The sequence below is a fragment of the Cygnus olor genome, chromosome 1, assembly GCF_009769625.2.
Source record: "Cygnus olor isolate bCygOlo1 chromosome 1, bCygOlo1.pri.v2, whole genome shotgun sequence".
NCBI lineage: Eukaryota > Metazoa > Chordata > Aves > Anseriformes > Anatidae > Cygnus > Cygnus olor.
The window spans coordinates 47,680,002-47,706,492 of NC_049169.1; the positions used below are offsets into that span (position 1 = coordinate 47,680,002).

General features: G+C 41.9%; 2 protein-coding genes across 10 annotated transcripts in view; one reads left to right on the top strand and one right to left on the bottom strand.

The window, feature by feature from the left end:
* Positions 1–13,193, bottom strand: part of VEZT (vezatin, adherens junctions transmembrane protein) — a 58,672-nt gene extending 45,479 nt beyond the window's left edge. For all 7 annotated transcript variants that reach the window (XM_040557030.1, XM_040557058.1, XM_040557021.1 and 4 more), the window contains exon 1: positions 12,972–13,193. In XM_040557030.1, the coding sequence (XP_040412964.1) occupies positions 12,972–13,178 (207 nt within the window). In that variant the 5' untranslated portion in view covers positions 13,179–13,193. The remainder of the gene's footprint in view (positions 1–12,971) is intronic.
* A 124-nt stretch (positions 13,194–13,317) lies between these two features.
* Positions 13,318–26,491, top strand: part of FGD6 (FYVE, RhoGEF and PH domain containing 6) — a 72,841-nt gene continuing 59,667 nt past the window's right edge. Inside the window, exons 1-2 of one of the 3 annotated variants that reach the window (XM_040556978.1) lie at positions 13,318–13,472; positions 21,949–24,391. In XM_040556978.1, coding sequence (XP_040412912.1) covers positions 13,460–13,472; positions 21,949–24,391 — 2,456 coding nt within the window. In that variant the 5' untranslated portion in view covers positions 13,318–13,459. Of the gene's footprint in view, positions 13,473–17,920; positions 17,943–21,948; positions 24,392–26,491 lie in introns of those variants that run through there. The other 2 variants (XM_040556967.1, XM_040556989.1) reach the window with 2 other exon arrangements.

Here is a 26,491-nt window from a genome sequence, read left to right on the forward strand (position 1 = left end):
GAATGATCTATGATGAGATCATTTTTTTAAAAGCTGATCAAGAAAACCAGTCTAATGCTGTTTAGATTGGTTCCATTTCCCAAAGGAATGGATGAAGAAAGGCAGACAAAGAGATGGAGAGGTAGCCAGAGAGATTCTGTCCACCAAACCCAGGATTAGCTAAAATCCTGAATGCTGTATTTAGTAAATAAAACATTGCAAAGATGTAAGGATGCCTGATTCTTACTGGTTTTTGGCACTATCAAAACCTTGCAGTAAATTTTAAGTAGTACAATTTCTACTATACAGATTTTTATTTTTTTTTTTTTTAAAAAAAGCACTCTCTCTTCAAATGTTAATGAAACCTTAGCCCCTGGCTGTGATGAATAATTTCATTTGTTCTTGTAATCAAGGTAGAATACAGACTCCTTACTAGGTTTTACATAAAATCCTTTTGATTAATTTTTCAAAGGCTTTTAAAATGTCTTCATTACAGTTTGGTATAGTTAGATTTGCAAATTTTTAATACTGCTGGGAACTGGAAAACAGTTTTCTGATTATTGAGTTGGGAAATGATAATTAAAATTTAACTCAAATGTTTATCATATATTCCTTCACATAGATGAGTGGTGTCCTCTTGGAATTTCTTAGGAAGCACTCAGGCTATGACATCCCTCCTCTAGCACACTTTCTCTGGCCCCACTTTTCCTCTCCCCCATTCTTCCTAAGAGATTACTAGCTGAACTTACAGTCCCCATTGGAAAACTTCTTTTTTTAAAAACAAAACAAAACAGAACCTTAAATGACCGAGAACTATGCCATAACTAAAATACCTTACTCTGTAAATAAATTATCATTGTTCCTCTTTCTGAATCCATAAAGCCGTGTAAAACGTGGGTGCAGAAAGAACCGAGTAAGAACTGGGTTGAGGCCCTTTTGTAATTAGGTGACTAAGAACCTTAACGATACTGATGATAAAATTCTTCCATTAAGAGTGAGTTCTCTTGTGCAGTGCATACAGCTTTAGTTTGCTCACCTGTAAAATTTGAGGATTACACCTTCTTTTTATTAAAAATATCACTGATGGCATGTATTGACCTATGCTAACATAAAAACACTATTTATTTACTTATTATATTTAACGTCCCAGGTACCCTCTGATTTTAAATGTTACTGACAAACCTGTCATTTGCAAAGCTGTGTGGTCTGTATAACTCACTGAGGATTTCTCCAACCATCTATAGCTAATTTCTCCCATGACATATATCATGATATGACAGCTGAAGATGACAAGTAAGCAATGGCTAGAAAATCAGTAAGGGAATATTAAAAAGTTGAAGGGTAGACTTCATGTATGTGAACGTTCACACAAAACTTCCAATATTATCAAAGAATCATAAAATTATAATGTAACCACACAGGTGCAATATGATAACATTCAAATATGCTATATAATATACTACATATGTTTCAATTCAAGGGACAGAAGCATTATACTTAACACAAAGCATCCTTCCTCTTCACAAAGCTTTAAAAACAATAATTTAATCTCATAATATGCATGATCTCCCATGAATTATAGCTTTGAATTTCTAGATTACAACCTTAGCCAAAATTCTCACTCTTAGTTGCCCTCATTCCCATTAGAAAATCACAGACATGCACATATTTTTGTGCACACACTTGCAGCCGTGAGAAAAGTTCCTTGGTTTCAGCTCATGCTGTCATGCATCAGTATTGCCAGGCTCAACTGTTTTCATACACAAATGCCATGATAATAGTAAGAAATATACATCTTGGTTAGGTAAAATAGGATCTGCTTTTTTGCATCCTAATTTTCCTTGCCTAGAATTAATGTCTTCCTTTTTTCAACAGTCCAACATTAAAAAAGATTTTGACAGTTCTGTATATGTATTATAGACACTACAGTTTTAGTTTGAGAAATTCTGGACATATCAGAAGGCCAGTAGGTTGTAATTTAGCCTTGAAAGAAATCTTTTAGGTTAGAATGTTAGGTAAAGGGACAGCAACACTGTTTCAGTGGATAGTCTGAACACAAAATTTAAAGATGAAATTTCATCTTCCTATTAACACAGCATCATATTATTCTAAAGGCATCTATTTCATTGTATTTTTGAATCTTTATGTTTACATCCAACCACTCAACTTGAATACTAACTAGAATAGTTACTATTACTCACATTTGACAATCAGGTTCATTTATTTATTTCCAGTTGTCTCTGGTAGAGCAACATGGTAATGAATGATTTAGGAAGTAGAAAAGAAAAAAAAAAAGTCATCATTCAGCTTATTGTTAATATATTACCATCACAGTACCAGTTACTGATGGCAAATGCCATCTAAAGCAAATGAGGATACCATGACAGGGTTTTTCAGCAATATGCTGTATTTATATCTGAAGCTTCTTCAAAGTTTTGTCTTCTAAGTCACTTTCTGAGATCACCTAGATACAAGAGAAAGGCATTGCATTTACAATCAGGGCATTTTTTATTACGCTACTTGTCAAAAACGTGTGCTGGAAATGGAGAACAGTTCCAGATGACAAGATGACATTATTCTTTGATGCACTTCTTACAGGCTAGACAAGGAGGATATGGCTAATAAGAGAAAAGAGTACTGAATAGGAATAAGTTTTCTGAAGATTTTAAGAAACAGGGTTTTCTGGGAACTCAGCAGAAACTGACAACAACAAAAACCCACTTATCTTTATATTTTCTAATTCACTACTGTCAGACACCCCACAAAGCCATCCAAATGTAAGTAGATGTTTATTGTGTTGTATAGTTTTATATAAGCTCCCATGTCCAGAATCAAGAAAAAAGCCCTTCCTCCTCATTCACAACTCACTGAGCATATGTATTTTTGACTCATACTACTAACAACAGTATCACTCAAATACTTATGTGTAATTACAACTGTCTTTTTTCATTGTTGAAAGTGGTTGAGTCTCATTCTAAACCCAAGATGTATTACACAGGATTAAAGAACAGTCCACTGACATTATTTTGTTCTTTAACTTTTTTTCAATGCTCATTTTAATGCCACTTACCATACAGTACTTTATTAGAAAAAAAATCACCTAAACTGAACCGAAGATCAAACATCTCGTTTGCAACTCTAAGCCTACAGTAAAAATAAATACAAAAAACAAGCCAAACATTAAAAAATAATCAAACACATAACACTATGCACTGCTATGTGATGAAAAGGTTGGTAGAGTAGAGAATTCCCTAGCTACAGGAAAGAGCTTACTTTTGATTGATATCTGCTCCAGTATCTGTATCTATTGCAGTCCTGAAAGCACAAATATTACACTTTAATGTAAGTCCTTTTGTGCATATTTGGAAAAAAGCCTTTGTAATCACAAAGGATATTATAACGCTGTTAGCTTTCATAGTCTTGTTACAATAGCAGCTGAATATCAAAGCCACACCCATATTATTTTTGCTGATGCATCATGAACTAAATGACTCAGGATTTCTCCATTAGAGACGGGGGCTTCCCACACCCAACACTCTTTATCACTCCATGTTAAAATTTACTACCTAGTAGTAAATAGTAAAAAGTACCCTGCTCTAGTTTCTAACCACAGCTAATGGAGCAGAATAACCTTATTAAAAATAATAAAATAATATTTAATGTGATTGCACATAGCAGAGGGTTTAAAGATCTCTTCTTAAAATACAGAAATGGTTTTCTCAAAGCCAAGGATTCTAATGGGCCAGGAACACTGTGGGAGCGCAAACAACCTCCAAAATGAGTACAAGCTATGAATTCTCAGTTTAAAAAACAAAGAAAAATAAAAGATTTAACATTTCTGACAGCAAAGCTTAGCAGATAAGTTTAACAGGTGGCAAATCTCAAAACAAAATAAACAGTATTGAAATCCTCCCCCCCTCAAAACATAGATTTGAAAAAGTTGAACTAAAACTTACAGACAGCGCAAGCTTTGTCTCCTGGAAGAGGGCATTCCATTTTTCTCTTCTGTACTGTTCCCACGCATCTGACAGAATCTCACCCACCTCCCCGTTTCTTTCCACTCGTCCCTCCAGGATGACCCGAGCCAAGGATGAGAAGCAGCAGTCAGTGTAATTGCACCTGTGCTCCTGCACAGTAGCATTTTCCTGACAGCATCAGCGGCTGCAGTTTGAAACTTCCCAGGACTGTGCGATTTCTCCTGACTAATGTGGCTTTATAACTGGGGGGAGGGAGACGAGGATGACAGATTGCTAAAGGCTTTTAAAAAGATACTGCTAGAAAGAATTACTGCACATCGATCTTATATGAAGCCATTAATAAGACTTCCCAAGCAACAGTATTTAAAAGCCTTGGTCATATTCTCCTGGCCGGTAACCACCTCCTCCTTTCACTTGACTGACATGCAGCCAGCCACTGACAGGGCTAATATTAGACAATGACTTCGACAGGGGAAGAATCATTTAGATTTCTATTCCGTTTTCACCGTCACAGTAGCAGAGACCTCCCTTTCTCCAGTACTACACCATCACGGGATCTAGAAGCAGTTTCTGAGAACTGCTTTGAAGCCATTAACCTCGTACTGTTCCCTAATATTCCCTGATGCACAATATATACCTACTATTGCAAGCATCTCCGCATCCTGAAGAGCTTTATAACCCACGTACAGTTCCACGTCACTGGATCTGTGAAAAGGGAAAGCTCTTTCCTTTACATTTTCAGCAGGAGGTTGCACATTATTGCCATCATGGAAAAGTCTCATGAAGAAATCTACGGGCTAGAAAAAGCTCTGAAACTCATTAGCAATGGCAGCCCTGGATTATTTACCCATTCAAAAGTAGACCTCTGAATACAGGTGAAAAGCTGAGCAGGACCTCTCTGACAAGGACAGCAATGATTAAGAACTGGAAAACTGAAGGTGAAAGTGGCGAACGTATCTTCCCTGCAGGACACAGTAACAGGCCAGCCACAGACTGTATTGGGAGCTTTGGGTGCAAAGTCGCTGGTTGCGCAAGTCACAGCACTCAGCTGGCAAGGAAACACATAGTTCGTTTTATACTGGTTACTAATACTTGTAGACTTTATCCTTCATTTGCGTGCTGGTAAACTCGTGGAATATTTTTGAAACACTCTGGAAACTTCTCTAAAACAACAGCTCCAAAGAATAGTTTATCCATTACAAGTCATGTTAATTTTGACATCTACTGAAAACACAGTGCAAGCAAGCATCTTTTCTGAGTGCTAAGCATCCTAGAAATAAGAGAAACAGTCATGTTATGAGGACTAAAAGAACGGGAGTGATTTTTGTTTTTATTTTAAACTCAAGTGTCTCAAGGAAGTTGGTTCATGACAAAGCTGTGAGAAGAGCATTAACCCTCCTGTGAAAATGATGCCAGAGCAATTAGCACAGAGGAAGATGCCAAAATTTTTGGACCATCAGACCTCGAAAATTTACTGTGGATCATCATGTATTTTTGTCTTCGATCTCCTATTAAAAATAATAAAGTTAGTATGGGTTCACACACCATATGGCCCATACAATACCTTCCTTTGTCTGCTTAGATAAGACATTAATACTATCCTAAAATGCCTCATGACTTTACTTGGCACCCACAACAACCAGAAGCTTCTTTAGAGAGTCCCCCCCTTCCTCATAGCAGACTTCTGAGAAGATATCTGGATTAGCCCACTTGCCACTAGTTCAGCATCTTGCAGCAGAGGGATCTCCCCAGGCTGCAGTTACACGGGCAATTTAACCTGACGTTAACTGCAGATGAAAGCTGCAGTACCATTTTACAACACTAATGGTAATATTTATGCAGACAAGTGGAGAGATGGAACAAGAATTGATCTGCCTGAAAAACATAAAATAGTCTTTTTTGTTTCTTTGTTTTCCTTTCTTAGCCACCTGAGTTACAGTCAGGTTAGTCTCATGATCCAAGTTACAGCTCCACCCACAAATCTTAGTACCGGTGTAAAGAAGAGGATGGGAGTAAGAAGGAAAAAATGAGAGAAGCCCATATATCTCTTCTGGCAACAGCCCGCACTTCAGGCAGACAAAGCAGTCTCAAACAGGTAAATAGTGTTTTTGACCGAAGTGTATATTTAAAACTGGCTTTATTTCATCCAAGTGTATAAAATGACAGTACTACATCTTTATTCCACCCAATAATCAGTGAGAAAAATCCTGTTGAGGCAGCAATACAGACACTACCATTGAGGTTGTGTAAATGTCCTTTTTAGTAACTTAAAACATTTGACACTTAAAACCAAACACTATTACAGTTCTAACCCCACTTCTTGACAAGAATGACTTTGTTTTGGAAGTCCTAAAGTTTTCAGGTGTTTGAATGACTATGACTTAAAATTTTCATCACAACAAAAAGTTCTAAGGTTAAGTTTCCTGGGCTTTTGATTTGTTTTTTGCTTTGTTTTTAAAGCAAAATATATATTTTCCTGGGTTTTTGATTTGTTTTTTGCTTTGTTTTTAAAGCAAAAATAAAATTTTATATATATATATACATATATATATATAACAGCTCAATTTGGATGGAGAAACCATTTGTGAAAATAAACATCCCTGAGTGTTATGATAAACAATAGATTTGGTTTGAAAGTGTACAGACAAGGATCTGAACATCTCAATTTAATGATGTACCAGTATTCTAGGCAAAGAAATACCATATTTTAGATACGTTTGGCTATTGTAGGTGTGCTGAGCACATGAGCTAAAGGATGTTCTGAACATGGCTGTTTTATGCTGGGAAACGGTGGTGCCTTTTGCTAGAATCTCTCAAATCTTACAGAAATCTGTATGTCAAAACATTATCTGTATGCATCCCCCACGCCACTCAGCTCCGAGCAGCACCTTCTTGGATGGTTGCTCAAATATGCTGTGAGAATAGTCTTTCTGAGCTTATGACATCTGAATGCTTTATCATGTCGCCCAGCATTTCCCAAGCGCTTTTGTCCTGTCCCTCCTAAAGGGACTGTTCCATTCCCACCTCCTCTCAAGAGGCCAGGCCCTGTGCCATGCAGCTGCCACCCCTGCTGAGCCCCGGTGCCTTCTCTTTCTCTCTCAGGATGGCATGCTGCTTGGAAAACACTTCTGTATTGTTTTCAGGACTCATTTTTCACATTAACTTCATCCACTTTGGCAAAAAGACAGAACACAGATCACGTTTCTCCGAACTCTACAAAGGGTAATTCCATTTCTGTGCAGTGTTATTTTCCAAGCGATGGGAATACAACTGCTTCAGTAAGGGTGGGCTGTGAAATGAAAGCACCTGATAAACTTTCAAAACCTTTGTTCTAGGTCTGTGGGTTCCGATTCTAGTTACTTAATCTGGTTTCAGTAGAACCGTGTTCAATACATTGCATGAATACAAAATCTTGGACGTGGACATGAGATTTTTGACTCTGCATTCACCCCCACCTTATCTTAACGTACAGATTTGTATGGATTCTGAGATGTGATGCAGATAGAAGAGCAAAAGAAAGTCTTACTTTGGTTATTTGGTATTATTTTCCCATTTCCACAAAATAACGTTTGAAGTTGGGAAAGATGACACATACAACATAAATTGTATTTTTCAGTCTGGGATTGAAGGCAGAAACAATAAATCCCACATTTCAAAAATGTGGAGTCTTCCTACTGATCAGATCCTCTAGATCAGGAATAAAAGCTTAGATTCAACAGCGACACTATCACCATGCCACCCAGCCAGCCTTCAGCAGGACTATTCTTTAACAGAAATTTCCATTAGTGCTGAAATAGCTAGTGAATAGCAACATGAAGTAACTAATGGGGGCAGAAGCGTTTCTAGGAAGGGCACAAGACCCGTCAGTCTCACCAGGGGTTCCGTCTGCACATCAGGAAGCACTTCTTTACTGTGAGGGCGATGGAGCACTGCCACAGGCTGCCCAGAGAAGCTGTGGACTTGCCACCCTTGCAAGTACTCAAAAGCCACCTGGACATGGTCCTGGATCTGCTGGATCCTCAATCTGCTCTAGGTGGCCCTGCTCGAACAGGGGGGTGGCACACAATGATCTCTACAGGTCCCTTCCAACCTATGTGAGCACAGCTTTAATAACTACCCATATGGAACAAATGTGGCACAAGTTCACTAAAATATAGGACAAATGACTCAGCTGGAAGCAGGACACAGGAGCTGAAAATGCCCTTACGGAACAGTATTTGGATCACCTTCATCCCAGAGTTCTGAAAGAATGGGTGCACGAGATCAAAGATCCAGCACAGAAGATTTTTGATAAATCTATAAACTCACAAGTGGAAAATAGCAAACACAACGACTATACTTACAAGGAGAAAAAAGCAATATGTCAGTCCTACGAATCTGATCAAAAGCCAGCGTGCTACTGAGAATAATTATTCTTTATTGCAAAATTCAAAGACAAAGAAGAAAACGGGTCATCAAGGAGGATACCACATGAGGTCATCAGAGGTTGATTGCAACACTCACTTGACATCTTTCTTGGACGAGACAGCTCATTTTTCTAGATAATGGAAACAGAGGAAGCTTAAATGGACTTCTGATACTATGCCATACGGGGTATGGACTTCTGATACCGCGCCATATCGGTTAAGAAGGGAAAGGATCTAAATAGGTAAATGGCAGAGATAACAGTGGGTTGTGCATAGGATGTTAACCTCATCAGAAACTATCACAGCACAGTGCACGCTATACTTTAACCACAGCATTCTGTCTTGTAGCCCGTTTCGGGCTGTAAAAACCTCATCTCAAGTAACTTAACATCAAATGTCCTCTATTCTGTCTTAGTACCTTTTTTAACAGACAGACATTAATAAAAAGTATCATTCATTTCTTTCCCATAATCTGCCCAACATTAAAGCAATTTTTAATTTGACACGCTGCCAGCAGACAAACACATGCCAAGCATACCGGGGCACCTCTGTGTCTCTCAGGTTCTGCCCCCCTCCCCTAATATTTGGGGTGCTTTCATTAAAAGAGTAACTGCAAAAACAAATGCAAGAACTGAAGTTAAGAGGTACAAACTGAAGTAAAGTAGAACAACTGCAAGAACTCAAACCGAAGACGACTATTCAGTTGGTGAATGAAAATCGGTGTGCTGTAGGACTTCATTTATAAACTGGATAGAGGATGGCAACACTTCTGGACCAGCAAAATGACCATCACTCGTTATCACTCAATCACGATAATCTGCAACAGCTCTTGAACTTCTGCACAGGTAATACTGTTTTCCCAGGGCAGCGATGCCATCCTTGCGCTTGTCCTCCTTCAGGGAGATATTCATGTAACAGAAACTTGGTAATGAAAAAGATGAATGGTCTTCAGAAGCTCATAAGTATCTATCAGTGGGATATCATCTGTTTGCTACGGCACAATTTGTAACGCAGGTGGTTGAAATTGATGCCTTTAGGCCTGTTGGACAGAGCTATGACCTGAAAAATATGCAGAAAATAACACTGGACATAACCGATGTGGAACAGGTGAAGCATACCCTGTTCTGCTTCTCTTCTCTCTCCTACCCATTCTGTTTGGGCATGAAAAATGTGAAGGATCGCTTCCTTCCTGATTAGGCATTTGTTATCACAACAATGACGTTTCTTTAACGTAAGAATAGAGATCGAGAAGAGTACATTTATAGTCACTTCCAGGAACGCAGGAATTTTTTGAAAGCTGCAACAAAGACTCTTTTCCCGAGACTGGTATAACAGCATTAGGTGGTAGCAATCCCAAGCACAATTCTCAAGGACCTCCACTACTCCTAGCTACTGACTCAGGAGACCGACACGCTAGGCACTTAAACAGGCCCAGGAAAAGACTCAAGTGGTGAGCAGGTAGAGAACAGCTTTTGGTATGCTCTTGACCAAACGAAAGACCATACTGGAAATGCCTCATAAACATAAGGGATCCTAGCAAGTTGAGTTATCCTGCTGCTGCACGCTAGTTTTCACACTGTACTTGTAAAGGAAGATAGTAAACACAAATGGAGTGGGAAAGCATACAGATGACAGCTTCCAACAGGCAGGTACCAAGGGCATTGCAAGAGACCACTGTAGTGCTGTACAGCTGCCGGAGGCGTGGGGAAGCACACCAACAGCGTGGCACAGCCAGGCAGTCTGCTTCTTCAAGTCCACTACTGCATATGAGTATCAAAGGCTTAGGAAACACTGTGTCCAGCAAAACGATTCCATTTTTCATAGCTGAATACAGTATCACTGGCGCTTCTCCCATGCACAGGCTGTGGAACCTACAAGACACTCCTACCCACGGCACACACCAACAAACCCACTGATCAGGAGCTGTGTTAGCTTCTCTCTCTGCCTGATCTAGACTGAAGTAACAACGCATTCGTAGTTTTCTAGGAAAACCGTCTATTTTTTCCTGGTAATTTTACTGAGGTAAAAGAAATAACCCACTCTGAGTGCTCATTCTCTGGTGACAGCAACAGGACCCAAGGGAACGTCATGGAGCTGGGACAGGGGAGGGTCAGGCTGGGGGGGTTAGGGAAAGGTTCTGCACCCAGAGGGTGGTCGGGCACTGGGACAGGCTCCCCAGGGCAGCGGTCACAGCACCGAGCCTGATGGAGTTCAAGAAGGGTTTGGGCAATGCTCTCAGACACAGGGTTTAAGTTTAGTCCTGAGTGGGGCCAGGAGTTGGGCTTGATGATCCTCACAGGTCCCTTCCAACTTGGGATATTCTATGATTTAGGAACTATTTTCACATTGGAAGACTTTACAGAGCAGTATCAACAAAAACTACTGCAAGGTGCTGTCTGTTCCTGCACGAGTCACACTGAAACAAAAACCCTGTCTTACAGTGTGAGTGAGCAGAAGAGATGCTGGGTCCTGCTCTCCTGGTACGCTGGTGGACAGAAAAGAAAGAAGGAAGAGAGAGAAATTACCAAAGGTATGAGAGAGAAGCAGAGGTGCACTAGCTACTGAACACACACTGACAGCGATTTTCTTCAGCTTTGCAGCGATGGTATACGATCTCAGTAGCTGCCTAATATCTTGGCATACTTCATATGCCTTTCTCAGTGCTCTTGCCCTCATGAGCTTCTCTGCTCTTCCAAAAGAGGCCTCAGACTCCAGGTTCTCAAGACCAAAACAAGATGTCCTCTCTGCTTTGTCCATTTCTTTCTTGATACTAATTCCCATGTTGTCATCTAATGCGCGAGTGCTTTCCAAGGAAACTAGCCAAAGACACTAATACATGATAAGAACAGAACGATTCGACTTAAAGCAAGCAAGAAATGATAAGAAAATGGGCTAAAACTTCCACAGTTGTTCAAAGAAATAAGAAGAGTTCAGCTGCTCTGAACAGAAGAAGGTCTATCAAATGGCAGTTTTGTATGGTTTGAAGGTACGTGTAAGTCAGGACGGATAAGTGACCACAACCTGAGCAGAGTTAATGCAATACACGTGACTAAATTTATCACCGTTGCTTATAATAGCGTCCAACGCCTTGTTCACATGAGTGCCAGAAGCTCAGAGCTCACAAAAACCAAAGTCTATATGCTGATGGTCTCCTTGCAATAGTGACTGCTGAAGAATAACTTGGGAAGCAACCTGCTGAGGTGCAGAAAAAAAAAAAAATGTAGCTGCTTCCTATACACCACAGATAACTGAGGAGAGTTTGTGGCCCAAGAACAAAAATGAAACAGTAATTAAAAATAAGTACATTGCAGCATTAACTACCTGTGATGCTTTCCTCTCCTGGCTAAAACCCCTCTCTGGCTCACCTGCGTGGAGGTTATTCGCCATTCCTTGTGGAGTCTTCACTTTGCAAGAACACCCCTGTGCACTTCTGAAGCTATTTTTTGTGGGTACTGCAAAGTACCCATTATTATCAGCAGGTGCCTCACCCAACTCTGCTCATCAGGGATTTCCCCCTCACCCCACCAAAAAAATCAGTTGTTTCGCCTACTGTTTCTTATCTTGTTATAGTTGGAATTTACTATATGAAACATAAGCACAGCGAGTGACATAGTAACACGTGCTTGATACAGCAATGTGTCACAGCACCTTTACTAATGCAGGGAAGGCATTTCCAAAACATTCCGAAAGCAGTCAAGTGAGCAGGCACATACAGGGGGATCTCTTAATCCCTACCTAGCAAAACTTTTTCTTTTTTAGTCAAAATGGTAATTGCTGCAGTAACTAAAGAACCGTGGAGCTAATGGTCAAACACCACTTCTACTGAAAAACTACACGCAGGGGGCAGGCGCTGCACCTGTGAAATAAATTCTTGCCAAGGATTTACATCGCTTGAGGAAGTGATTGGACCAGATGATCTTGAAGGCCTCTTCCAACCTTAACGATTCTATGACTACAGCAACGTAACAGGCTTTATCGATAGCGTGCAAGGTTGACTGGATGAAAACTTGGTGGTACAGGCCGGGGCTGTGAACAGGGAGTACTGAGGTTACTCTCCATTCCTTATTCAAGTAGCTTTTTCTATCCAACACCACACGCTTTGCCATTACAAATCATAATGCCGAATTATAATTATTTTACAGACTGCTTCCTCTATAAACGCCTTTTTTGGGTACCCGAGGAAACGCGTGACCTCCACGGAGACGCACGCACGGTCAATTCCTGCAAACCCATCTGACTTCGTCGCTGAGGCGCAGACACATTTACCACTTCCCAGCCGCCTTACGCGAGGCCCACGCGACACGGTGACCCCGTCAGGGACGAAGAGGGCCAATACCCCGACCCGGCCGCGGCCCCCCCCCCGTCCCCCGGCGGGCCCGGTGCCGCCGCACGAAGGCCCGGCCGCTCCCCGCCCGGCTGCCCGGGGCGGGCGCTGCCCTGAGGCGGCCCAACGGCCGGGCCGCGCGCCCAACGGCCGCCCCCGCCCGGCGCCCAACGGCCGCCCCGCGCCCAACGGCCGCCGCCCAGCGCACGCCGCCCCCGCGAGGGGCGGAGAGAACCGCGGGCCCAGCCCGCCGCCGCCGCCGCCGAGTGTCCCCCCGGCGCCCACCTCAAACACCACTTCTTCGTCAAACTCCGGTGTCATCCTGCCAGCGCCATGCCACCCCCCGCGGGCACGACGGGAAACGGAGTCCGCCCCGCCGCCGCCGGCGCCTTCCCCGCCTCGCGAACTTGGGGGGGGGGAACGGGGACTACAAGTCCCAGAAGGCGCCGCGAGGGCCCGCTTCCGGCCGGCGGGGGGGGAGAGGCCGTACATGGAGGCGGGGGGGCGTGGTCACATGTGGGCGTGGCCTCGCGGCGGGCCGGCAGGTGGCGCGGCGGGGGCCATATGGGGGGCATGGAGGGGGCGTGGTCACACCGATGGGGGCGCGGTCAGAGCGAGGGGGCGCGGCCATTGGGGGCGTGGCCTCGCGGTGGGCGCGTCCCGGCGGCGCGGTGCCGGCGCGGGCGTTATGCGGGAGCGGGCGCGGGGCCCAGGGGCTCCTCGTGCCCCCGGCAGCCCGGCGGGGCGGGACGGAGCGCGGCGCCCCGGGCACCATGAGCTCCGCCGGTGAGTGCGGGGAGGGAGGGGGCGGACACGGGCCGAGGGACGGGCAGAGCGGGGTGCCCCAGCCGCTGTCACTCGGGCTGGTTAGCGCTGGTAGCGCTCTCGGTGCTTTCGTTCCCCCGTCTCGTACCCTGGTGGATCCCTTTCCGAGGCTGCTTGAAAAACGAGAGCAGCAGTAATTCGTGCGTTGGAAAGGCGGTTATGAAGTTATGACACGCCGGCTGGAAACGAGTCTGATTGCGGCGTAAACCTGAAGCATCTTCCTGCGGGGGTTCGCAGGGGGCGAGGGGAAGGCTCTTGTAAAGAGCGAGAAATGCAGCCTCCGAGCAAAAACGTCAGTCTAATTCTCCGTGTTTTCCTCTCAAATATAAATCAGTTTGTTATCAGATCTAGCGTTAACTAAGTTATCGAGTCTCTCTTAATCAGAATTTGTTGGAAAATAAATGTTTACTTAACGCATCTTTCTGCTCCGTTTCATACATTCCCATTTTTAATATGATTCCTAATTTTAGTATGATGGAGCGAATTTGCTGAACTCTGGAAAAACACGTAGTAGAGCGGTACGTCAGCTGTACTTAACAGCTGTATGGCTTGTTCCTGTTATGTAGTAGTGCTACTGGAAGTACAAGTCGCTGCTGCTTTTTATTTTATTTTAAGAGTTAAGCAGCTGTACAAATAAAAGGTCTGTGTTAGGGGGTGCTCAAGAGCTTAGAGCTGCTAAAGTTAAATTCAGTATGGTACAAAGTTTTGAGAAACGAGGGAGATTCCCAGTACCAAGCAGTTACTGTGGGGCTCCCGGAGGTCAGGTTGTGCGCCCCGGCGGGATGGGGCTGAGCCTCTCCGCTGCTGCTTTTGGTTGTTTTGTGGTGGTGTTTGTGGGAAAGGTGAGCAGGAAGGGGCTCCTGTGAACAAAGGCACTTAGAAAGCAAAAGAGAAAGGGATGCTGAGGAGTATCAGTAAAAAGAAAGTGGGAAGGCTTCGTGGAAAATGTGAATTTTAGCACGCGATTTGAAGGGGAAGGCACAGGGAGTCCAGTCTGGGTGGGCAGGGAGCGGGGAGCTGAGTGATAGCGTGAGATGGATTATGTGAGCATAAGAAAATAAATGGCAAACAGGCCAAACGGGATCAGGGAGTGAGGATCTTGTTGACAGTACCATGACAGCTTTTGACAGTTCAGATAAGGAGCTCATAGGCAGGGTACGACCGAGGAGTCCGAGGCCTGGGCTTCACATCTGCCTCCTCATATTGCCCCAGAATTTGGCTCCTGAAATACACAGACATGCTTTGTCAAGCTAGTGCTCAAATAAAAACTTACCGACTCCTATGTTTTAGTTTCAGCCCAGTGACCTATAGGAGCTATTTCTTGTACTGGAATTATTTAGATTGCTAATTCAGTTATTACTGTGGGTTGTGCTGTGTGAAATAGCTTTCTCGTAACTGCTTGATAACGCAGCTTTTCATGAAAAATGTTGTCACGTGTGAAGACTTCAGGTGGAGCTTGAAATGCTTAGCTAGCCTTCTGCTCTGCACTCGGGTTAACTTGGAGGGCTCGAGTGTCTCTTGTCTTGTTTTAATGCACCTTTAGAACAATCCTGTTTGGCAGAGCATCATCAGTATTGCTTTAATATTTGTAATTATGATTTGCAGAGATGAGCGACCTCAGATTGATAAACAGGACTCCCCGAAAGAGAGACTGTGCTACTTGAGGAAACTGTGGTAGGGAGAGAAATGCTGAACACAGCTTCAGTCCATTGCCAGAAGTTGCAGAAGGTCCACATTAATAGCCCAGCCTTAACTCCACTGTAGCTTGCTTTTTGCCTTTCTAAATGACACGATGCTTTTTCAGTTTGTTGCTGCAATTCTTTTCTACTTCCTCTACAAAATTGTTTCAGTTAAATCTCAGTTCAGAGTTGGGTGTTACTGTGTGACAGATGAAGCTGTTCTTTCATAGCTGTTGCTTTCCTCTACAAAAACATGTATGTAAATCTGTGCTTCTTCATAATTCAGAAATGATAGCACTTATTTAAAATACTTGTAGATAATTTATGAACAATCTTACTGTAGTGAGCAACCTGTGGGTTGGTTTTACCTTTCAGTTATAGCTAACGTTGCATTGGTTTCTCATGTACCACGTATTATTTATATATGATGCTGATGAATGCACATTTACTCATTTTCTGCCTGGAACTATTGTGCTGTCTTCAAGTAAAGGCTTTGCCTTTAAAAGGGAAAAACAAAAGCTCAGAGTTACAACTTCGACGTTTATTATTTCTTGCCAAAGGAACAACCCTTATATGTGAATCCGTACAGATTACTTGGTGAGGGCAGAACATATAGCTCAGATTCGAAATCTGATTTGACAGCAGCAATGAGAACTATGTACTGCGTTTTAATGTCAAAAATGTAAATCAAAGGGGAAAAAATCAGGGCAATAACAGAATAAACAAAATCAATGTGACTTTTCCAATCAAACCTCATTGCTTTCAAGCACTGAAGAAATGAGGCCTCGAGGGTTTAGTGCCCCTTTAACCCTCTGATATGTCAGGTCTTGTTAGAGTTACTTGGCGTTATCTCCACATGTGATCTTCAAAGGTTGTTTATTCATCCCTTGCACTTGCTCTAAAGTTATCCCCAACTTTCCTGTTTTATTTCAACAAGTTGCTGAACAACCCACGATTTTGAAATTAATGTTTTCCTTTTGCAGTTTGTTTAGGATGTTTTCTAAAAATGTAGTGGCTGGAAACCATCATCTTCCCTTGTATTTTAAAAACTACACGTGTTATCTTCCGGGATGTCGTGACTCACTCCTCTTTCTGTTTACTTTTTAACGTTGTGGCACCTGAAAAAATCAGAGCCTCTGCATAATAAAACAAACACGCATTCACGGGAAATAAATCAATGCACTCAGAATACTTTTTTGAGGTGTGTATCTAATGAAACCTTTCTGTAACTGAAAGCAAAGTAATTGAACTGAAGTGTCTTGTTGTTAGTTGTGAAAATGTAGGCTGTTAGAGAACTTGAGTTTTAGAATACTTATCTGTTTCTCCGGCAGTGTGCTCACTGCCATCACGGTCATCTTTGAATGTGTCCTCAGCATATAGCAATAATTATCTCTCCCCGAAAGGTCTTTAAAAGCCTGACCTCTCATATACATACAGTAAGATAGGAGTATGTGTATGGACAGCTACTACAGAGTGGCTGTTTCGTTAAATTCACGCCTTGGCTTACCCCCATAGGAACTTGATAGGGTACCTGTACCCTAAATTTAGGTCCAGCTGCTGTAAAAATCTTACCTCACTCTGATTGATTGTTTCACTGCCTTTCTACAGTTTCGTGGTTCAAAAAAAAAAAACAGCCTTAGGGCAGGTTGCAGGGCCCCAAGAAGGGTGGCCTCGTGGGTGACCAGAGCCCGTCCCATGGAGGACTCTGGGTCCCAGGAGTGACGCCTCTGTCTGTGGGGAGCTCACAAAGCACAATATCCAATTATGGCTGCCCGACGGCCTGTGCTGCTCAACAGACTTCTATATTCATTCAGTAGCCTGTTAGTTTGGTTGTAAAGGAGGGCTGGGATGATCGATCGTAGATCACAGACTTCTGTTCCGGCAGCTGTAACCTTTTGTCCCCATTTTCTTGGCCAGGTGCAGGTGAACATCATTTTTTTCTTGTTCTTTTGCTGTTCCCAAATGTGGGAGTTGTTTTAAAAAGTGGGCATAAACACAACCTGGGAAAATGTTCCCTTAGCAGTAGGTTTATTGCAGAAGAGGCAGTGATATTTGAGGTTTTTTTTTTTTGCCAAAGTTCAACTTCATACAGCTTCTTTCCCCTGTCCTTTTCCTTCATATAAATGCTGGGTGGGCATGATAGCACAGTGTCAAAATCCGAGGAGAAGATTTACTGCTGTTTCATAACAGTTCTTCAGGGCTGCATTGTCTTACTGGCTTTCCTGTGCATTCCTGGTGTTGTGTAGGAGAATAGACACAAGCCTTTTTACGTGAGGCCCTCAGTTGCCCAACCCTATCGTCTGAGGAAGAGAAACAGGCGCTAAGGCCAAAGCACTGAGAGCGCGAGCTGCTCCAGGGTGTTCCCATCCTCCTGTAAAGCACAGCGAAGGTAGGACAGGAACACGGATTCTGCCAGGCAAGGCTGAGGGGCACGGAGAGACTCAGCAGGATGGGAATGGGTGTAACTTCTTCCTCAGCACACTGGAGGAGATAATTCGCCCCAGGGAAATACGTCCAGCCTGTGCTGTGACCTGCAGATGGACAAAGAGGGAGTGTGTGCATCAGCCTACAGTGCTACTGGCTATTTATTGTTAGAAATATAATGCCCCTTTTAATCCTTTTTTTTTTTTTTAACATTGTGTGTTTTGGTATTTTTAAGCATCATCCTTTTTTTTTTTTTTTTCCCCTCCAGCACTGGACATAGTGTTGGCTGTTTACTGATAAGCAATAGATTTCCTGTTGGTGATGGCAGGTTTGTTACTCACTTTATTTATGGATTTCTTCCTTTCCCTAGTCAAGCAAGCCAGAGGATATCTCTGCCCGCTTCCGTGACTCCTAAACATTTAATCCGTTTATTCAAGTATAACTTTGTGTTTTGTAAAAAAGCATTTGGTTTTCTTACTGGTAGCCCTTGATGCTAGCCTGGATGCAGGGATCCTCTAAGCAATGGGGTAAGATTGGAAGGAAGTAGAGGGGAAGTGATAGCGATTCTCTGTTCTCTCAGTAACTAACACAAGCTGGCAAATCCAATGTTCAGCCCAGAATTTCCTCTGAAATTACTACCCATCTCAGAAAGTGAGTTTAGCTTGACTGTAGGCACTGGTGACTCCACAACAACCCTAGGCAAGGTGTTGCTGTAGTTAATTATCCTTGGGTCTAACGATAACTGTCAACTCTTCTTTCTAGTTTGGCTGTGGGGTCTCTGCGTGTCTTTGTTTCCTGATTAAAAAGCCATCTATAGTCATAAAACTCTCACGTGTGCATGCATATATATGCTATCACCATCTCACTTCCTAAATTCTTGGCTAAATTAAGCAGGATGAGCTTTCCTGGGTCTTGATGTATGTTTTTGATACTTTAGATACTTCTTATAGTTATTTCTTGAATTCATCCCAAGTTCTCCTGTAAGAATGCCAGAAGTGACATAGCATGCCACTAGCAGTCTGGCAGGTGCTGCATACACAAATATTTTCAATGCCTGTAATTTTTTTATATTTATCTCCTTGTAATCTGGAGGATTATTTACCACCCTAGCTGCAGACCTGCATGTAGCTCATACAAAATAGTTATCGACAATGATTTATTTCCAAATTCTCTTCAGTTTCAGCTCTCTTGATTATAACCAACAGCCTCTGTTCTTAGGTGAACAGTTTTATTTGGCACCAGGAAAAACCCTGTCATCCAAATAAGTCACCACACTGGGCTTTTCTTGTATAGCGTTTCCTTGATTATGTTTATTGCTTTTCACCAAAAAGGCTTGCTTTCACTTGTCACTTTAACAAAAAGTCATTCTCTCATGACTTCCAGTCATTCTTTACACCTTTGTATATAAGTAGTTGCCTCCTACTTAGTTTTCTTTCTTTTAAGGATGGAAAAAATGTCCCTTTTAAAGCACTGCACTATGTCAAAATGGTTTGGATTCCCATACTGTGAATTAAATTAGTTGATAATCAACAGAACTTCAATTTCCAATTTCTAATCTAATACACTTTTACCCTCACCTAGCTGCTGTTATTTTTTCTTTCTTTGTTTGTTTGTTTAGAAGTTCATCACTTGTATTTTTCAGAAACTTGAATATGTTTTGTTGAGGAAAATTATTGGTGTGCATTCCCTTCCTGGATTCTTTATTTTCTCATCATAAATGTATTTTGAAAGGGCTTCTCATTCAGCTGTCTCCTGAAGATCTGTTTTGGTATTGAGACTGTCACGTGCCTCTTAATACATTGACCCTCTATCCATTTTAGATGCAACTGGCAATCATGTTAAAGCAGATAGTGGGGTCTTTGTTACACCATGCAATTTGTCTGTCTCTTCTGCCTGTTCCAATGGCTTTTAACATTGAAGTCATTTGAAAAATTCTAGTAGGCTTCAGAAATGTTACTAAATCACACTTTATATCAGGAGTTAATTTTACTGGCTCTATTCATTATCCAGGTTTCCAATATTGGCATATAAACAACTGGTTTGTTTTCTTTGCATCCATTTACATCTTAATGTTTTCGTTTTGAATCTCATGGTCAGACAATAGTAGTACACTGTACCTTCTTGGTGTGTTCCCTAATGTATGCTATTTGAAAGCCCTGCAGGCTATTGCTATCTGAAATTAGGCAGTTCCACGACAGAGAAAGAATCTTCTGAGGTTGGCAGATTTTGGCTTACGGAGTGGGACAACTAATACGTGGGTTATCACTTACCTAGCCAGTGTTTAATCTCCTATATCTTCTGCAATCTGCTTCTCTCATTTGGGGATCAGGAAGGCTTCCCAGGCAGACTGCCTCTCTTCTGTTTTCAGGGAGCTTTAACAACTTAATAAATATTACTGAGCATGTCCCAGGACTACCACTGTGCTGTGTTCTGTGACAAACGGGTCATTCTGTCTGGTCGTCTCTTTTTACTGCAGAAAGCAGGGTCCTCTATTGCCATCACTTCATTCCCCACCCGAACGGGCAGTTGCGTTGTCTGAAAGCAGCGTACAAAAAGTTTGTCTTCTGCCATTCAGGAACAGTGGTTGCCCATCCAAAGGGTTAATTTTTTCCCCTGGCAAACTACTGACTTGCAGTTCACTGTATGGGAAATCCCTGTTTTTGGAGAGGAAATCGAAGGTGGTACATCCTTTGCAGTAACTGATAGTTGGGTCACTGTTGGCCGTCATCTTTGGCTACATAGAGCCATACCTTTCAAAAGAAATTGTGCGCTCCCGCTTGCAAAACGTCTCAAAAATTGTCTCTGCCATCACGTTTACCTCTTTGCTAATAGAAGTGCAGCAAGGGCAGCTGTTATAAGCCTAAGCAGAATCAGTCTGGATACCATTTAATGATTCATGTCCTAGAAAAACATCGTTTTCCTGTTTCTATAGTGGAGACATTGTTTCTGGCTGTCTGCTTAGAGCAGTGGCTTAGTGTTTGGGAAATGCTTGCATCTGAATGCATCTGCCTTTTTTTTTTTTTGATTTAACTATCTAGACAAGAAAAACAGAAAACAGAAAAAAATCCCTAAGACTGAAACTTTATTCTTATGTTCTAGGCTAGGAATTTGGATAGAGTTGCACATCTATAATAATAACTCACCGTGCCCAAAGTTGAAAGGAGTATTTAATCAATGGCTTAACCAATCCCTGTGTGTGTGTTACATCAATTATCATATTTTCTTGACATTTTTATATAACACATTTACGACTTCCTGAAAGTATATAAAAATACTGTTCAAAACACAGCAAATAAATACAGAGGTAGTACATTTAAAGAAAATAGAATGAGAAACTTGTTTACTATATAAGTCAGTCTTCATATGTCAAAATCCCTCTGAGCACGTAGAAATTATTATCCAGGATATGCACTGGTCATGAATTATCTGCTGCAACATGAAAATGCTTCAGGCATATCTTGGAAAAAAAAAAAAAAGAGTGGGATCAGAGCACAATAGTCTCCAAGTTCCTCTTGTGCTCCTTTTCCTGCCCTCTACTCTCTCTGGGCTTCGTCATCCACTGCAGTCAAGTGGGTCATAAGTCATAGCAGTGGTGGCTGTTTCTAGGTCACAGTAGCATGCTGGGAAGAGTAATTTTATAAGATGCACAGAAATAACGTTTTACTCATACAGCAAGTCAGGAAAACACTGACTTGCTGCAAATTGTTGCACTAATTTCACACCGCAAGCTCATTTCACTTAACGGGTGGTGTTGACATATGCTAGTTTTACAGTTGGTACAGCAATCCATCTAAATATCTAAATATTGTTTGGAAAGAAGAGGAAGAGAAAAGGGATTTTTAGGTTACACGTTTCCAAAGGTGGTAAGGGAAGGGACTGAACTGTCCTGGCAGTTACTCTGGCTCTTCATGGCTTATTATACACTAGACGCTTAACAAATTTGCAACAGTTTTAAAAGGTATTACTATAGTTCAAACTTCAAAATCAGGCTAATCTGTCCTGCTTTCATTAGCATCATACTTTGGTATCTGAGCAGGGAGATGCATTCTCATAAAGTTAAACTGATTTTCAACAAACACGATACCCTTGAAGACTTCTCCCATCACCCCTTGATTGTGCCTGTTAAAAAGAAGAAAAGCAACTAGTAAAAAAAAAAAAAGGCAACATGAGGGAAAGGAGGCATGCTTTTAGGAGAAAAATATATACATATACACACCAGTGTCCTGTAGAGCACGTGATTTAAATATTACAAGACTTTTAATAATGCTGTGATGCAGGTGAAGTTGTTTTGTGGGCTGATGGTGACTAACATCTTTGTTTTCCATCCTTCCTAGAAATTAAGAAGCCACCTGTGGCCCCCAAACCAAAATTTGTGGTAGGACACAAGGCGACACCTCCACCTGTTGCACCGAAGCCTGATGTTGTACTTTCTGGTGTTATTCAAGCAGCAAAGAAAACTAAGCCAGCGATTGCACCAAAACCGAAGGTTCTCAAGAGCTCGTCTATTCCAGAAGTTAAGCCTCCATCCTCTACAAGGAAAAGTACCAAAAGCTTTGAGGAACACAGAGGAGATTCTTCACAAACACTAGACCACTTGAACTATAAAAATGAAGCCTCAGAAGGGAATACAGATAACACAGCATATATTCTACCGGTATCATCTTGCAAAATTGGATGCCTTCATAAGCTTGGAAATGGGGAGAACACTTGTAAAACTCAGATCATTCTTGAGCACTTTGAAAACTTAGAGAACATCAAAGTAGGTGAAAAAACTCTGCTAGCTCTGGGGGATAGTCCCAATGAAAAATTGGCAAATAGAAATCAGGTAGTTCTGAAAGCCAGCATTTTGGAAGAGAAGCTTAAAGATGTTCTAACTCATGGTGTATTCCCCAACAGCAGTCCTGTGAGGCACAGGTGTGCAGACAAGCTTGACAAAAGGGATGGCAACAGCTCCAGGGATGATGTTAAAATAGAGTTCATGGAACTTGTACAGTCTTCGCCTTCTTCTGAGGTAGCTAATGGGAGGCAAAAAAATATTAACATTAAGCGCACTGTTGAAGAGTTTCAGATGTCTGAAACTTGTCCTAGTTTGACTGAAAACCATCACAGTTGCTCCTGCCCATTGGACCAGGAAAACCTGGAAAATGAACATTTAAGTATCAATAGTATGTTTTCAGGTGAAATGGGTATGAAAATAGACACTGATAAAGCTTCCTCTGAAACATGTTCAGTCCTGTGCTCAAAAATGCTCCCTATCCCTAAGCCAAGAAAGCCACGTGCTGCATGTCTAGTTCGGCAGGATGGCATAGATGCCATAGGAGAAGGAACAAAGGAACCATCTAATTCAGAGAATGATCCCATTGGGTCTGCTGAACAAAGCCTTAAAAAGCCAGCAAAAATTAATGTCCTTGGTCAGAGTGTTTGTTATAACAATGATACAGAAGTGCTTCATCCTGAAAAATCTGAGATAACTCAAAACATTGCAGAGAAAAAGCATCCAGTGAAGGAACCTGCTGATACTGAAGAGTCAACATTGCAAAGTCTTTTGCTCCAGTTATCTCACAAAACTTCTGATTTGGTGGAAAATGTTGAGTGTTCTTTAGATACAGACCATGACTTAGGTAACTCCATGGATAAGATGAAAGATGATGCTAATATGCTAGATGCAGTGGACAAAAGGACTAATTTTATCAGGTGTGATACTTTGTCTATGAGTTTGCCAAAGCAAATCAAACTAACTGGCAGTCAGCACTCACCTACTTCTAATAGCCTTCATGTTTCCCTACAAAAAGTGGAAGATAAAGAACCGAAAATAAAGGATGAAAGTTCTCCAAAAGTCATTCCTAAGAAACCACAGCGGCACAGCCTACCGGCTGCAGGACTGCTGAAAAAAGCTGCATCAGCAGAGCTTGTGGAGAAAAGTTCTTATGCCTCCAGTGAAGACAAATCGAAAAGCCTTTTGGAAGGATCTCACTTCACACACACTCCAGTCAAGGAGCAAGGTGCATTGTCGTCCTGTGACATACCTAAACGATCCTCTGAGAAACCTGTCTGGAAGTTACCTCATCCTATTCTTCCATTTTCAGGAAATTCTGAGTCATTAAAAACTGCTAGTGTTGTTCCCAGCTTCAACCACTTGACGGTTGTGACAAAGCCTAGGGCCAAATCTCTCTCTTCTGTGGACATGGAAAGGACAGACAAGCCTTGCAAAGACCCACAGAAGAAAAATAGTTTGAAAAAGTTTCTCAACATGAAGCTGTCAGTTTGCTTAATGAAAAGTGACTTCCAAAAATTTCTGTCCAAAGGCAGCCAGTCAATGGATAGCTCTGTTGCTAACCTTTCCACTGGAGAAGGGTGTGGGAGTGGTAACAACCGGCATGTGGCATCTGCAGGCAGTGAAAGGAAAGCTAAGTCTGCCAAGGCACATTCCATAGAAATAAGTAGTCCAGCAATGCAGAAGAAGAGGCAGAGAAACAGAAGCCAGCCTGAGATGCGAAATACCCAAAGGCTGGAGTCTTTAGATGGGCACGCACTGTCGGGAGAGATTTTGTCCCAAATGCATTTGAATTCTGTAACCAGCAGTTGTGCTCCAGAATATGAGAACGTGCGTCACTATGAGGAAATACCGGAGTATGAGAACTTGCCTTTTGCTATGGGTGCTGGTAAAAATCTGTGTTTGGAATGGCAGAATTCCAGCAGTGTGGAAGACCAGAGCCCTGGCTTGTATGAGGTGGAGGAGACTTTTCAAGCTGCAAGCAGGCGTGTGAGACATGGCAGGTAAAATAAAGAGAAAAGGGAGGTTAAACATCTCACTTGCAGCTCTGGTGGTTGTAAACATGTTTGGGGGCTGAGCTGAGAGGCTGTACCCCTTTCATTAAATGTCAGCAGAACGGTCATTAGTGTATATCTCTGCATTTGCTTTTGAAGTTCTGAAACTGCACTTGGTTAAGAGAGTCAAGAGGAAAAATAAGCTATTTATTCCTCATTCGTGATCAAAATTTGGGAAATGCATGTGTGTGCTTTACCAGTTTTAATTAAAGCGATTAGATACAGTCATGTTTTTGTATTCAAGAATACGTAAATAAGGAGGAATGAACCTTACCTCAATCTCAGGATCAACTTGAGAAAATGTCCATAGAGTGCACAGTTGCTAGGTTTGTAGGAGAAATAAATATATTTTTAGATCAGCTGATACAGCTGGAAAAGCAGACAGGCTTTTGAGTATGCAAGTTCTTCATCGGGTCTTGAAAGTTTTTCTGATGTAAGAAAAGATATTATTTCTCCCTGAATACACTGAGTCTTCTGTGTCTTCCTGTGCCCACAGATGCAACAAAGTTAGTGGAAGTGCATGAGTTCTGTGTGACCCATACAAAACATTTCTGAAAGACAGGGTTTTGTGACACAGTAGGTGAAAGGAAGCACTTGCTGCAGGGCAGGGAGCAAACGGCTGTTATGCTGTCCAGGGAGGTGGTGGAGGTAGATAGATAGTTTCATCAGATTCAAAAAGGAATTGCCCCGATTCACAGATATGTCCAAAACAGATGCTAAATGGAATAGGCAGGTGCAGACCTCGTAACATCTGTAGTGCTGTGATTGTGGATGCTGGCAGGAGGAATGGGCCACAGGGAGGGGCAGGCTAATATGTTCTCCTGAAATAGCATTTCCTACTGTGTCTGTCAGAGTATGGTAATGGGTGAAGCATTGTTTTGACCCAACTTGGTATTATTTAACTAATTAAATTCAGCAAATCGGTTGGTCTTGCAGATCCTTAAGCGTTGTCTCAAACCAGCATTAAGGATTTAAACAAAATACCCAACTTGTGTATTTCATAGTCCCCAGCAAGCTTGTTTACACTCTTGAGAGTATTTGCATATTGATGAGAACAAACGAGATAGAAATCCTCCATTAAAAAAAAAAAAGTTACATGTGATTGTAAGCTAAGCTTCATTTTGGATGCGTAAGCAGCAAATGCATGCTCCAAAGAGCCTTACTATTCTCTAGGGGAGTGTGTTCTCTTATAGAGGAGGAGATATATTTTAAGTGGCATCCTTCGGTAGTAATTGTTTGTAGAGTTGATATTCTCAACTTTGGACTGTTTGATGGAAAGCATGAAACTTTATTGTGGGAAGTAGGATTTCTAGTTATGGGCTTGGTATTGGTATATTTGCTCATATGCTTGTTGAGTATTTTTCTTGTTTACAGTAGGGTGCTTCTTGTTTTCATCGTGGAATTCTTTAAGTGCCATAAATTCCAGACTGAGTGTATGTTTTTTGTATAAACCTAATTTTTGGGTATCTTTTGGGGCTGTTGACTCCATGCTTTTGGTGTTTCCTTGCTTTGGTTTACTGAAGAAGTTTGAGTCCAAACTTAAAGAAGGATATATTTCATGTATGTTTGATTATTTTGGGCTTGTGTTGTGGTTGTGAATCAGGTGAGTGTTTCTCTTTGTTTTAGGAAGAGGAACGTTTTGCTGAATAAAGCACAGTAGGCATGAGACTGCAGTGACTGCTTAGTTTTCTCACCTGGCTGAGTGTATGAGATTTATGGTTATTCCCTCTCCACAGCATCCCTCCTCAGTACCGACAGTGAGTTAAGGGTTTAAGTGATTCTTGTACCCTGGCACATCTGTACCTGTAGTGCTCCCTAAGCTGGGTGTTCTTGACAGAACTGGGTTTGTGTTGTGTTTTTCTTTAAAAAGCACACATCGAAAAACATAACCAGAACACTTCATCTCAGTGTTTATTTTAAACTACTATAGAGTCACAGTCAGAAACTACCATAGGAAATTATTTACGCATGAAGTTACTTCAGTAGATCTCAGGGAACAAAGAAATCCCAAGGAGAAAAAGGAGACACAGGGGGGGCAGTGGTCTCCTG